Source organism: Dysidea avara, chromosome 1 (genome assembly GCF_963678975.1).
Source record: "Dysidea avara chromosome 1, odDysAvar1.4, whole genome shotgun sequence".
Classification (NCBI taxonomy): Eukaryota; Metazoa; Porifera; class Demospongiae; order Dictyoceratida; family Dysideidae; genus Dysidea; species Dysidea avara.
In genome coordinates this window covers 55,052,508-55,066,078 of record NC_089272.1, presented here as the reverse complement: position 1 = coordinate 55,066,078, position 13,571 = coordinate 55,052,508, and the positions used below count along the sequence as shown (strand labels likewise).

Here is a 13,571-nt window from a genome sequence, read left to right as displayed (position 1 = left end):
CATCATCTTCAGTAAAAGTTTACATGCATAGCTACTATAGTTGTTAAGTTAATACCAGTAAGAATATAAACACCATTTTTTATCACTGTACATTGTGGCATTTATGGTGATTAGGCTTGTGCCAATTAGCATTATGCCAGCATAATAAAGCTAAAGGCTGAAAATAATAAACACACTACATAGCATTACTGCATTAGTATCTGAAGTTATTATTTTTCTGTTTCTCTTGGCTGACTAGGCCTGAGCCTATTATGCTCAAAATTTTACCTGTTATTCTTTCCAGAATTTCCCAAAAAATTCTCCAATTATTCTTTTTGTTATTCTTGTAATCCAGCCTATTATTCCATAATTATTCTCATTCAGGATACATATGTGGCTAATCGCTTAGTTTTCAAGATGCTGCTATAAGTAGTTTTGTCCGAATTATTCATAGCCATATATGAAGCATTCCACCTTACACATCATTTTCCTATCCATAATAATTACAGCAGACTTGGAATAGCTATCTACAGTAATAATTCAAGTGTATTTAATTATTAGTGTATTATAATAATATGCTATAACTACTGTACAACTACTAAGTTAGGTAGATAATAATGCTCAAAGACTTGAAGACGATACACTGGTTTAAGATGCACAAGTTTCAGAATTTCAGATTATTCGGCATGCTGTTAAATTCCTGATGCTGGCTGCAGATTGTTAACATGAAACTATCTGACTACCCTATTAGAGTATTTGAGCGTTCTATTAGAGTATATCGATCTTTTAGAGGCTTTTCAGCCCCAGCACTCCTGTCAGCTTTATATCATTTGTAGTAGCTTAACTCTTTCTTCTAGGCAATCAAGAAGAGACATGCCCCTTAATTCCACCGATTATTCCTGCGGTCGTCCGATTATTCTAAAATTACACCTATAACCATCCTATTATTCTGGAATTATTCTCACGAAATTGGTGACCTATTATTCTCAAGATTATGCCGGCATAATAGGCGCAGGCCTATGGCTGACTATTCACACATTGCAGAAATACAATAGCAGTCACTTACTTCAATACAACTGTACTCTAATAAAGCAGTCAGTTCTCGGGCATAATCTTGAACTTGAAAGTATAATGTTGAGTTTGATTGTAAATAAAAACATAATGGGCTATTTTGAAAGATAATTGAGTTGCACCTAGTGGCCATTAAAGGGGCAGCTCCAGACATTTTAAAAGGGGGGTTCCACTCTGGAATTGCAACTTCAGCCTACCTGTAAGTTGAAGGCCAAAAAAAGGTAACTTTCTGCTGACAATGGCTACCTTCCACCAACTATATCTCCTTATTTATAACTACATACATAGCTTGCTACACCGCTCCTCTGAAGAATACTGTGACTGCTCTGTTGATCATTTGAGTACCTCAAATTACAGATGTTATTGAGTGTCTTCCACGAGGGGAGTTCCATGGAGCCCTTTGAACTCCCCTTGGATCCACCTCTGCATTAGAGTATCTGAAGTGCAAGAGGCAACCTCCTACCATTTTGTATAGATGTTACACAAGTGTTGGTGTTTCACTGTGCTCCCATAGGAGTGAATAAATTAAGCTAACCAAGACTATTTATAGCACTGCACCACTCAACAATCAATATCAGACACTTCAGCTAAACCAGTCTAAATGATGTGAAGCAGTACAATAGCTGGAGTGATTAGCATCAATATGGCACTTCACTTTCATGCATGGGTTACCAATGAATAAAGTAGCTAACAATGAATTCCCTAACATCAAGACAGTAATCAGAAGGTAAACTCATTCCTTGTACACAGTAGGGCTGAGCGATACTGCCATTTTAGTATCACGATCGATACTGAAGCCATTATTCACGATACTGAATAGTTCACGATACTTATGAATAAGTCAATCATAGCTGCTGGTACATACTGTATTGCTCAGCATTCCTGCAGGAAGTCCTTATAGGTGATAGTAAACTAGCCACTATCATTCTTGTTTACACTAACAATTGTTGTAACACATGCTTTGAGGTTATGTTGTGGTGTTCACACCTCTCTGCAGGGGAAACCAGGTGGGTGGACTTTATCACTTACAAGGATTCTTAGCCTAGTACAGTATAACAAATAGATTTTTAATGATAGTAATGTACAGGCATGGTATCACGATAGTTAATAACAAAATATCGCGATATCGATACTTCAAAATATTGCGATATATCGATAAAACGGTAGTATCGCTCAGCCCTAGTACACAGTGTTCAGCAGTATTCAATGTTAGCTGTTCCTTCCATGATACAAATGAGTACTTTTGATCTGTGTAAACCCCACACCACAAATCCATTATAACACACCCACTTCTGTTTGTATCTGATTTATAAACAACTTCACTTTTAGGCCTGCAGCCCTAGGATGTTGTGTTTACAAATCAGACACAAACCTTATGGATGTGTTACAACTATAACATAAAGCATATGAAAAATAATATGTAATTTGTTCATATACAGCAACTAGCCAGTAACACACACTAGTGTCTTCCCGAGGGCACTGGAAAGCACAAAGTTGGCTATATAAGTATCACATTCCTGACTCAGTCACAAACAGTTTCTACTTGAAAATTAAAAACAGTCATCAAGTACTACTGTTGTTTAAAATTAATGTGCTAAAGGTAAATCAGGTATTATGTATTTCATCATACAGTAGCAGGGGCGGATCCAGGAGCTGGCAAGGGGAGGGGCACAAACAGGCTAAGTTGAGTTGTAGGCTTGTTAGTTGCTGCATTTTTGGAAGCAGCAAATGATCATCTCTTAGTAGTGTCTCACTGTCGATTTTTGCCATTTTGGCCTTTGCAGATGGTTGTGAAGCCTTCAAGGATGTTTAAAAGGCTCTAAATGTCTTAAACAACAGCAACACGATAATTATTTTTAGAGGTGCTTAGTATGCACGAAGGGTGCTGGACAGCTAGTTCAGTTTGACCTGGTTTGACTTAGATTCACTTTGTTTTCAGGTGAATTTGCAATAAATGTACATATTTTCATGAGATAAACTAATCTTGGTCTGACATAAAGGTTAGTATTTTAATCAGAAGTATTGCCTGGCTCCACTGTGACAAGGGGAGGGGGGGCATTTGCCCCAAATTCCTCATCCTGGATCTGCCATTGGGTAGGAACCACAAAGGTTTGGGCATGCATGACTTATGAAAAAATCACCCAAAAGTCAGCCTTACTTATCCCTGACAATGATAAAGCAGTAAAACTAAACCCAAACATGCTTTAAGATCAACCTGAAATGCTTTCAACAAGTTGCTATGATTTTAAAAAAAATTATTAACAGAATTATTAAATGGAGTTTTCTAGTGACTGACTGACTGAGTAATTGACTGAGAAAAAGACTGATGCCTTTAAACAAGCGTAACTCAATGATGGCTAAGGCTACAATACAGGCAGGGCCGCCCAGAGAAATTAAGGGGCCCAGGGCAAAGAGTTAAAGTGGGGCCCTTGACCCAAGTTGTAAGGTGAAGACCAAAAAAAAAAAAAAAAAAAAAGGTCACAACCTGCTGACAATGACAATAACTACCCATCACCAACCATATCTCCTTATCTATAAGCTTGCTACACTGCTCCTCTGAAGAATACTGTGACTACTCTATTAGAGTATTTAGATCTGACTGCTCTATTAGAGTATATCGGTCTTTTAAACAGGTATTCAGGGGGCCATTCATGGGGCCTCCTGGGGCCCCTTTCAGGCTGGGGCCCGGGGCAAAATGCCCCAGTTGCCCCCCCTGTGGGCGGCCCTGAATACAGGCCTAATTTTTCATTGTTTGACATCACTTCAGCTGGACACGTGCCTTTTGGTGTACCACAGTACGTACAATGCATTCTTCATGGACTTACCAGTGTACTCCTTTGTGTATCTTTGCAGACAACAAAATGTATCGATTTGGCAGTAGTGCATGATGGCTTCTCTTTGTAAAGGAAATTGTCCTTATTATTTATAGTAGCTACTTTGATTGCAAAGGAGCTTTTCAAACAGTTCTTGATTCGTAATGCTCTGTAACGGGTTGAACATAGCTGACAACGAAGGATAATGAATACTTTACTTTTCAGACAGTAGTTAACAGCTGGGGAGCACGGTGCCATTTCATTCTTTGGATGCGGTATGCGTGGGTTCACCAGTCATAATAATTTATTTTACAAAAAAAGTTAACAAACAAGTACACAAACATGTTGATTTTATGCTACTTCTAAAAACCAGGCACCCATGCAATTAATGCTAACTAAAATTAGGCAATTAATCAACCATGTATGTAATTTAGTTTATATTCATGCTGTCATACAGTACAATACTGTATAGTAGGGACCACAAAGGAGTAGGTGTGGGCCATGAAAAAACATCACCCAAAACCAGCCTCACTTTTCCCAGATGATGATGAGGCAGTATTGTTTAGGCAAAACTAAGCCCAGACTAGCCTACAGATCGACTCGAACTGCTTTCAACAAGTTGCTATGGAATGTAAAAAACAATTATTCAACAAATTTTCTACTGAAAGCCTGAGTAAATGATTGACTGATGCCTCCAGACAAATGTAACTCAACAATGGCTAAGGCTACAGGCTTGATTTTTCACTGTCCAATGTCACTTTGGCCCAAGAGGTGCCTTTTGGCATACCTCAGTATGTACAATGCATTCTTCATGGACTTACCAGTGTCCTCCTTTGTGTCCCATTCATCTTTGCTGACAGCGAAAAGTGTTGATTTGCGGTAGCAGGTGATGGCTTCCTTTTGTAATGGAAATCACCCATATTTTTCATAGTAGCTACTTTGATTGCAGAGGCGCTTTTCGAACAGTTATTGATTTGTACTGGTGTGTAACGCGTTGAACATAGCTGACAACGATACTTCACTTTCCAAATGACAACTGATATAACTGGGGTGCATGATGCCATTTCTTTCTTTTGATGTGGTATGCATGGGTTTGCCAGTATGATGATTATTTACAAAAAAAGTTACTAAACAAGTATGCAAAAAATTGGAATTTTCAGCAAGAGTAGGGACCATACATAGCACATTGATAAAAAGTACTGGAACAAGCTGGAGTAGTGCATGATATTAAACCACAGTGAACAATAAGAAGTGTTATATCCCTACCATGCTCTCTAGTTGAAAATTCCAATTTTGTTGTGTACTTGTTTTCTAGTGACTGACTGACTGACTGACTGACTGAGTACCTGACTGAGTAAATTGACCAATGCCTTCAGACAAGCGTAATTCGATAATGGCCAAGCCTCAGGGCTTGATTGTTTTCACTGTTCAATGTTGCTTCAGCCCAAGAGGTGCTTTTTGGCATACTGCAGTAGGTACAATGCATTCTTCATGGACTTACCACTGTCCTCCATTCATATTTGCTCACAGCAAAGTGTTGATTTGGCAGTAGCACGTGATGGCTTCCCTTCGCAACAGAAATTGTCCGTATTTTTCATAGTGGCTACTTTGATTGCAGAGGTGCTTTTCAAACAATTCTTGAATTGTAATATTGTGTAACAGGTTGAACATAGCCAACAATGAAGCATAAAGGATACTTCACTTTTCAGACAATAATTAATAAAACTGTGGGGTGCAGCACCATTTTCTCATTTGGTAGGCAGAGGTACTTTTCGAACAGTTCTTGATTCGTAATGTTGTATAACCTGACAACGAAGCGTATGGATAATTGATATAGCTGGGGTGGGTGGTACCAGTACTTTCCTTTGATGTGGTATGCATGGGTTCACCAGTCATAATAATTAGTTATTTACAAAAAAAAAGTTAACAAACAAGTACACAAAAAATTGGAATGCTCAACTAGAGTAGGGACTATAGCACATTGATAAAAAGTACTGAAACAAGCTGGAGTAGTGCATGATAATAAAACAATATGAAATGTTGTATTCCTACTGTGCATTTTTGTTATGGTATCTTGAGCGCAGTTAGGATATAACACTTCTTATTGTTTTACTGTGATTTAATATCATGCTCTACTCCAACTTGTTTTAGTATTTTATATCAATGTGCTATGGTCCCTACACTAGCTGAAAATTCCATTTAGTAATTTGGTAATTTGCTAAGGAAGCATAATAAAAACAAACCACTTTAACTGTAATTTCAGCAAATTATGTACAGAAGTATCTTCTCAACTGCTTTACAGTGTGTGTATCGTGTTTTCATGTGTGAATTGAACAGAGAAAGCCTCGAGGCTGCTCTTCATTTTTGTATGTATAACTGGGGTGGTACAGGTAACGCTCCCTTTCAACTTGAAGGATACACTACCTCAGGTAGCCTAAGACGTTTTTAACATTGTTTTAAACTTGTTAAACATCTGTAAACCCAAAAGGGAAGACCGTTCAAGACCGCCAACAAGAAACCACCTCAGAGCAAAGTTTATGTGTGTGGAAATTTAATGGAGTTTTAACTAGAGTAGGGACAATAGAACATCGACAAAAAGTACTGAAACAAGCTGGAGTAGTGCATGATATTAAATTATAGTAAAACAATAAGAAGTGTTATATCCCTATTGTGCATTTCCATTATAGTATCTTGAAAACAGTAGGGATATAACACTTTTTAATGTTTTACAGGTTTTAGTGATTGAATTCGACACTTTGGTAATTGAATTCGTCACTTTGGCAAATGAATTGGTCCCATTGGCAATTGAATTAGTCCCATTGGGAATTGAATTCATCACTTTGTCAATTAAATTCATCCCTTTGATGTTAGACCCATTCCCAGCAAGAATCTTCTTCTAAGTCATCAGAGTATTCTGCATTGACAGCCACTACCATAGCCAATAAACTTGCAGAACATGACTGGAATATGAACAATGTGATTATAATTATGTAACTTTCCAGAAGGATCTGACCTACTGTATAAAGCAAAAAGCAAGGTTTGTTGATCTATGCAAGGAGGTTGCTGAGTTGGACTTGAGTATTCAAAAGTATTTTCGTTCTGGCCACAAAAAAGGTAATTACCAGAATTAGACCTATATGGTGTCTTTTGGCACAGAATCTATGAAGCTAGCTGTACTAGCTAAAGTATGTATACCCAAAATGTCGTTTTCACAAAGATTTCAGGAAAACGTACATATCCCCAGATATGACCAGATTTGAAAGAAGCAAATTGTTTGATGAACTTAAGAGGCGTAGGGAACAAGTACAAGGAAAAATTAGGAATTTTAAGTTTGATTAGGGATCATAGAAAAAAATTGAGAGGTTGCTTTTACACCTGCAGATACGCTAGTGAACATTTAATTTGATCTATATGCTTGAGGGATTAAATGTTCACTAGTATATCTGCAGCTGTAGGCAGCCTCCCTTGTTTCCCAACTCTTTTTTTCTACACTTGTATGATCCCTAATCGAGCTTAAAATTCCTAATTTTTACTTGCACTTGTTTGTTTACTTGTTTTGTAACATTATTATGACTGGTGAACCCATGCATACCACATCAAAACAAAGGATGATGCCAGAGCTAAAATAAAGTTATTAATTACTGACTTGAAAGTGGAGTGTCCATTATGCTTTACTTTCAGCAATTTTCAGCCCATTATACAGTGCTGCAAATGAAGAACAGTAGGAGAAGTGCCTCTTCAATCAATCCAGTCACCGCAAATAATACGGACAATTCATGTGCCCCAACTATCAATTACTAAATTGCAAGTAGAGTGGTTACTACACTTCGCTTTCACCTTATTTCATCCTGTTACACAGTGTTATGAGTGAAGAACAGCACAACGTCTCTGCAATCAGTCTAGTCACCATGGAAAATACAGATGATTAATTCCCATTTACAAACATAGGGAAGCCATGCATTGCACTACTACGAATCAAACCTTGGGTTGTCAGCAAAAAGAAATGGGACACAAAGGAGGACAAAGATAAATCCATGATGTATGCATTGTACATACTGCAGTATGTCAAAAGGCATGCCTCCGGAGGAAGAGATGTTCAGCAATGAAAAATCAAGCCCGTAGCCTTAGCCGTTATTGAGTTACACTTGCCTGAAGGCATCGGGCAGGTAGTTAGTAGAAAATTTCATTAAATAATTTTTCTTTTTAAATTATACCAATCTTATGAAAGCGTGTATAATCTTGTGGAGGCATTTAGAATCATACTGAATGCACTTTTGGGCACTTTTCCAAGGTGCCAGGATGATATTCTGAAGCTGGTTTTTGGGTGATATTCTTGGCCAAATAAAACCAAATCTCCATGATCCCTAATAATTATACAGTGCTGTATAACAACACAGTAGCACACTACCTGTAAGACCATAATATCCTGTGTCACCATTTGCTCCTTTTAATCCTGGAGACCCATCAAAACCTGGTTTTCCTGGTGAGCCTGTACTGCCATTGTTACCAGGGTACCCAGCCAATCCTTTTTGTCCTTTAGCACCCACAACAGTAGGACCTATCACCACAATTAAACACACTGTGTTACAAGTAATTACATATCTGTGCAGTGTATAGTGTATACATATCTGTGTGTCTATACAGTAAGCAAAATTACTAATAATGGGAATAATGCAATAGTAGTGTGCACTGACTAGACTGTCTCTGGGAAACTCAGTATTATCACCTATTTAGAGTATTGAGAAATGCAAGTTTTAAGCATTCAGAGTGTCGTAGCTGACCAACGGATGAAGTCACATGTACCAAATTTCATACATTTTATGATAATTCCAGAGCATCCCCTGTGCAAACAGTTAACAGATAAGTTTCCCACCATTTTAGATAGTTTTTAAACTCAAAGTTGACTAATGTATCAAGCGAGCTCTAATAGAGATGGTGGGTGGGGTTGGAATGTAGGGGAAAAGGTTGTTTTAAAAAGGAATAAAGGAGGCCGAATTATGGGGCATTCAGGTATCATCTCTCTCTAATACACCACTGTTAAAATTAGCCAGGCTTAAGCAGTATGCTTTTCCAAGCCAAAAGGTGAGATATATGAGCAGATTGAGGCCTTGATGGAGCTCTGGCCAACCATGGGATGGCTGGACAATCTAGCTCCATGATGTTGAAAAAGACATGCGCTTTTCATCATTTTAGTCAGAGGATGCTTAAAATGAAAGAGAAACATGTAGGGATGAATTTTGCCAAATTATAGTATACAACTGTAGTCTCAAAACTGGCTAGAATGAAAGCAAATTTACAGTACAAGTATTTATTCAACACCATGGAGCTGTAGAGCTACATACAGCCATCCTTAGAGCCAAGGACCCAGACTGCTTGTATGGCTCACCACAGGGCTGGAAAAAGCAGACCACTTAAGCCTGGGTGATTTAATAGTTTAATTTGATACTGTATTCATGTATGTAGCTGGTGTTTGTGGTGAAAATTCAAACTTGTTGCCATGGGTGATAAGACCAGTTTCCTACATGTATGGTATATATTGGGTTTAGGACAATGATGCTTTGAAATTATGTTTATAAGTAATATGCTTATTAATTATTATTTTCAAAATTATGCTCTCAAAATGAAGATTAGGCCCAAGAGCTGATTGTTTGAGTGTATTAATGTGTCCTTATTGTTGCATTAGAGTAAATGACTGCTCTATTAGAACATATTGGATTTATTTTTATAAAGTCTAATAATAAGCCAATAAGCAATCATTAAACATATTATTGTGTGTGTGTTTTCCAATATGAAATGTAGTAACAATGTGCAATGTTTCCATTATTTGTTACATTTATTGTAAAGAAGTTTGAAATCATCCTTATTCAGGCCAGCATAATTGGTTAAAGTCTAGTATCAAGACACATGGTAGTGTGTCATGCGGCCCAAGAAGCCAATGCGCCACACCGTGAGTATATTTACAGGAAGCAAGAAAACGCAATTTTCACACCTTTGTAGCTTCACGATCCCTTATCCGATTGGAACTAGTTTCACTACAGAAGTGCCTGCCAGGTAGGCCACGCCACATACCAAATTTGAAGCAAATCTCCCTAGCCATTTCTGAGATATGAGTGGCCAAAGTTTCGTTTTAATCTCTTCGTTTTTCTTCGATTTCTTTTCACACACTTTGCAAAACTTGCTATAAAACACAAATTTGTAACTCCATTGTATCGATATTTGGCACATGTAAAGAGCGGATAAAGGCACATCCGTGTACCAAGTTTGCTATGAATCTGATAAATATCCAAGGAGTTATGAGCATTTATTCACGTAAACAAAAAATGAAACTTTTGTCATGACTACAGGGTAAACTGAGTAGAGGAATAACTTGAAAATTTGTGTGTACATAGGCTGATCATCGTAGGAGTGCCTTTTGGTGGTTAGAACAGCAAAAGACTTACAGCTACAAAGTTATAAAGCAAAAATCGAGCAAGTGTAAAATCGCGGGATCGAGATACTCTAATAGAGCTTTCACTGGGGGGCAAAAAAAAGGTGCATAAAAATGTTGGGGGACCAGAGTTCGAACCAAGGACCTCCATACCTAATGGCCTGCATCCTTAACCACTGCTATCTCAGTTGATCACTTCACTTAATTTCTACCTTATAAATAAAAATTCTAGCTTAGTAAGTAAAACTGATCTACCAGTAGAAAATCTAGATTGTTATAGAACATTCACCTCATTCTATGTGTGTTCTATTAGATGATTTCAGCGAAAGCATAAACGTGCGCTCTATTAGAGCATTAGCACCATATTATTGTTGCAACACTTTGAGGCTCAATCTAGTAGCTATTTCATCAAATCAGAGCCAATTTCAAATCGATCAGTGGTATATTTGTAGTATTAACTTAGTTTCGCCCCCAGGCGTCTGCGAGCAGACTAGTATGACCGACTCGCACTAATCATCATCATCATAATCATCATAATAAGTGCTATGCTAGCAAAACTTGTGATACAGCAGCCTGGAAATCATATCCCAATATAAAGGTGCAGAATGTGGTTTTTGAAAATACAAAAAGAAGTGAAATCCACTCAAAAACAGCCAAGCTGTAAAAAAAGAGTGCGGCCCTCAAAAGTCTGGGTGAAAAAAGTTGTGAAATCAAAGGTGGCGGCCAAGAAATGGCTGCAATGATGTTAATGCTAAAAATTTTTAATAATGGCTGTGTGCATTGTTAAAATTTATTAGCACTAACATCATTGCAGCCATTTCTTGGCCGCCACCTTTGATTTCACAACTTTTTTCACCCAGGTTTTAGAGGGCCATACTCTTTTTTTTTTTCAGTTTGGCTGTTTTTGAGTGGATAATAATTTAAGACTAATATGTTAGTTACCTCTGACGCATGTCAATGTCTCAGGCTTGTACCCAATGTCACTATTATTTTGAGGTAGAACACTGGAAGTATTCTTCACAAACCCATAGTCATCCAGTAGAATAAACAAGTTATTACAGACACATCCTGGTGGACCAGGTGGGCCAGGGGGACCATCTGGTCCAGGGAGTCCTTGCTTGCCACGAAGCCCCTTTGTTCCTGTAGTACCAGCAGGACCATCTCTACCACGTACACCATCAGCTCCATCAAAGCCTCTTGATCCCCTTATTCCTGGATCTCCTGAAGGACCAAGTGGTCCTCTAGGTCCTGGAGATCCTCTATATCCCTGAGGTCCTGGTTCACCTGGCTCTCCTGGCATACCAGATCCATATATGTTTTGTGAGGGTCTCTTTCTCCTTGGTGTAGTCAGATTAGCAGACTATAAGAATATCATTAATAAAAAGGACACAACAGGGCACTTGTATAATTTATGTATCTCAATAAACACTTATAACACAGGCACTACAAAATGATTGTAAGCACAGATCACCCATTTCACAAGCTTATATAAGTGTAAAAAACTTATAATACTTCACAGTGATTGGACTACAATCACTCACAGTGAATTGGACTACAATCTGCTATAAACAGGCTAGAAATCATATTCTAGCATACAATGTGCAGGATTTGCTTTGTTAAAAGTTGCACAACTGCAATATCACATTTTGCATGAAAAATCCAGACAAGTACAATCAAGCATACCTAAAGGAATTTACTTTATTATAAAATACTCAGGGGTGGATCCAGAGTTTGGAACGAGGGGGGGCACCTTGCTGAAAAAAAAAAGTTGAAGCGCAAAAAAAAAGGTCATGACAATAATAGCTAGTTATCCTTTACCAAATATGTATTATATCATGTATGTTATGTAAAATAAAATCCTTATTTATAGCTTCATAGGTAAGCTACATTGCCTTATGAACATTGAGACTGCTTTATTAGAGTAATTGACTGCTCTATTAGAGTATCTTGATCTTGTATGCAATTTTTTGAAGGGGGGGAGCATTAGCCCCGAATTCCCCATCCTGGATCCGCCATTGATAGTATTGCAAATAAATGCAGCCACCTGTATATAGCCATAGCCATGAACAAGCAAGTACAAAAACAGCTATCATTGCATCACATAGATCCTACAGTTTTGATATTGGTATTTACCGGTATATCACTACTGTATCTGTAGATAAGAACAACAGTTTGTGTAAAAGAAAGCCTCAGTGCAAGTTTACAGTTAGCTTGGGGTATTTAAAACACAAAAGAAGTAGAAGTGAAATATATGTAAAAAAGCCAAACTATATAAAAAGGGTGCATGGCCTTCAAAAGCCTGAATGAAAAAGGTTGTAAAATCAAAGGTGGTAGCCATGTTAATGATCATTAACATCACTGTAACCATTTCATGGTCACCACTTTTTCACAACTTTTTCAGCTTGGCTTTTTGTACAGCTCGGCTGTTTCTACAAGGATACATAGTACAGAAGGAAATTAATGTTTACACTCTTTAGTTACGAATTAAAAGCTGCCATATCAAAACGTATAATATGGAAGTAAACACATGTTTTATGCATGTAGTGATGTTTATGGATTAAAAGGCAGACTAATATAACTAATTTGTTAACCTTTACTTCTGTCAAAATTTTTGCATGTGGGTATATAGGAGGTATTTTTTTGAAAAAGCGCAGACATACTTGATAACATTCACACTTTCCAGGACTTCCAGCTGGTCCTTCATTTCCTACTTCTCCTCTTCGTCCTTGTGGACCACTACTTCCAACTTTGCCTTTTATTCCTTCCAACCCTGGAGTACCAGCATCACCATGCCTGCCATCAGTACCATTAACTCCTTGAAAGCAGAAATTGAATCATAATAAAATTATATGTGATATACTGTATCACACTACATGAATTAAAATAATTATTGACCTGAGCACCGTACCAGTACTTTCAAATACACTATTCTCTTTGTCTTCCCATGCAGAGTATAATAAATCTACATGATCAGCCTAATGAATTCTAATTAAGACCTATAATTAAGATTAATCAAAGGTAGGGACCTTCCGATTATGCTGGCATAATTATGAGCATAATAGGTGCCTGAAAGCATAGAGCATAATGCTAGCATAATAGGCAGTGCCATACTATAAATCCTTGCTTGTCAAAATACAATCAATACACATCACAGAAAAAGACTGACATACTCTAATAGAAGTCATTAACTCTAATAGAACAATCATACAGCACATAATTTTATATTGATCTTTACTCTAAAATGCATTTTGACAAGCATAGTCACTACTTTAGCCATTTAT

At 37.5% G+C, this 13,571-nt stretch overlaps 1 protein-coding gene across 3 annotated transcripts in view; it reads right to left on the bottom strand.

The window, feature by feature from the left end:
* The window catches only part of LOC136269411 (collagen alpha-1(I) chain-like), a 77,060-nt gene that overhangs the window by 49,576 nt on the left and 13,913 nt on the right, over positions 1-13,571 (bottom strand). For all 3 annotated transcript variants that reach the window (XM_066064981.1, XM_066064972.1, XM_066026211.1), the window contains 3 exons: positions 12,951-13,105; positions 11,233-11,650; positions 8,272-8,421 (listed from right to left, as the gene is read on the bottom strand). In XM_066064981.1, coding sequence (XP_065921053.1) covers positions 8,272-8,421; positions 11,233-11,650; positions 12,951-13,105 — 723 coding nt within the window. The remainder of the gene's footprint in view (positions 1-8,271; positions 8,422-11,232; positions 11,651-12,950; positions 13,106-13,571) is intronic.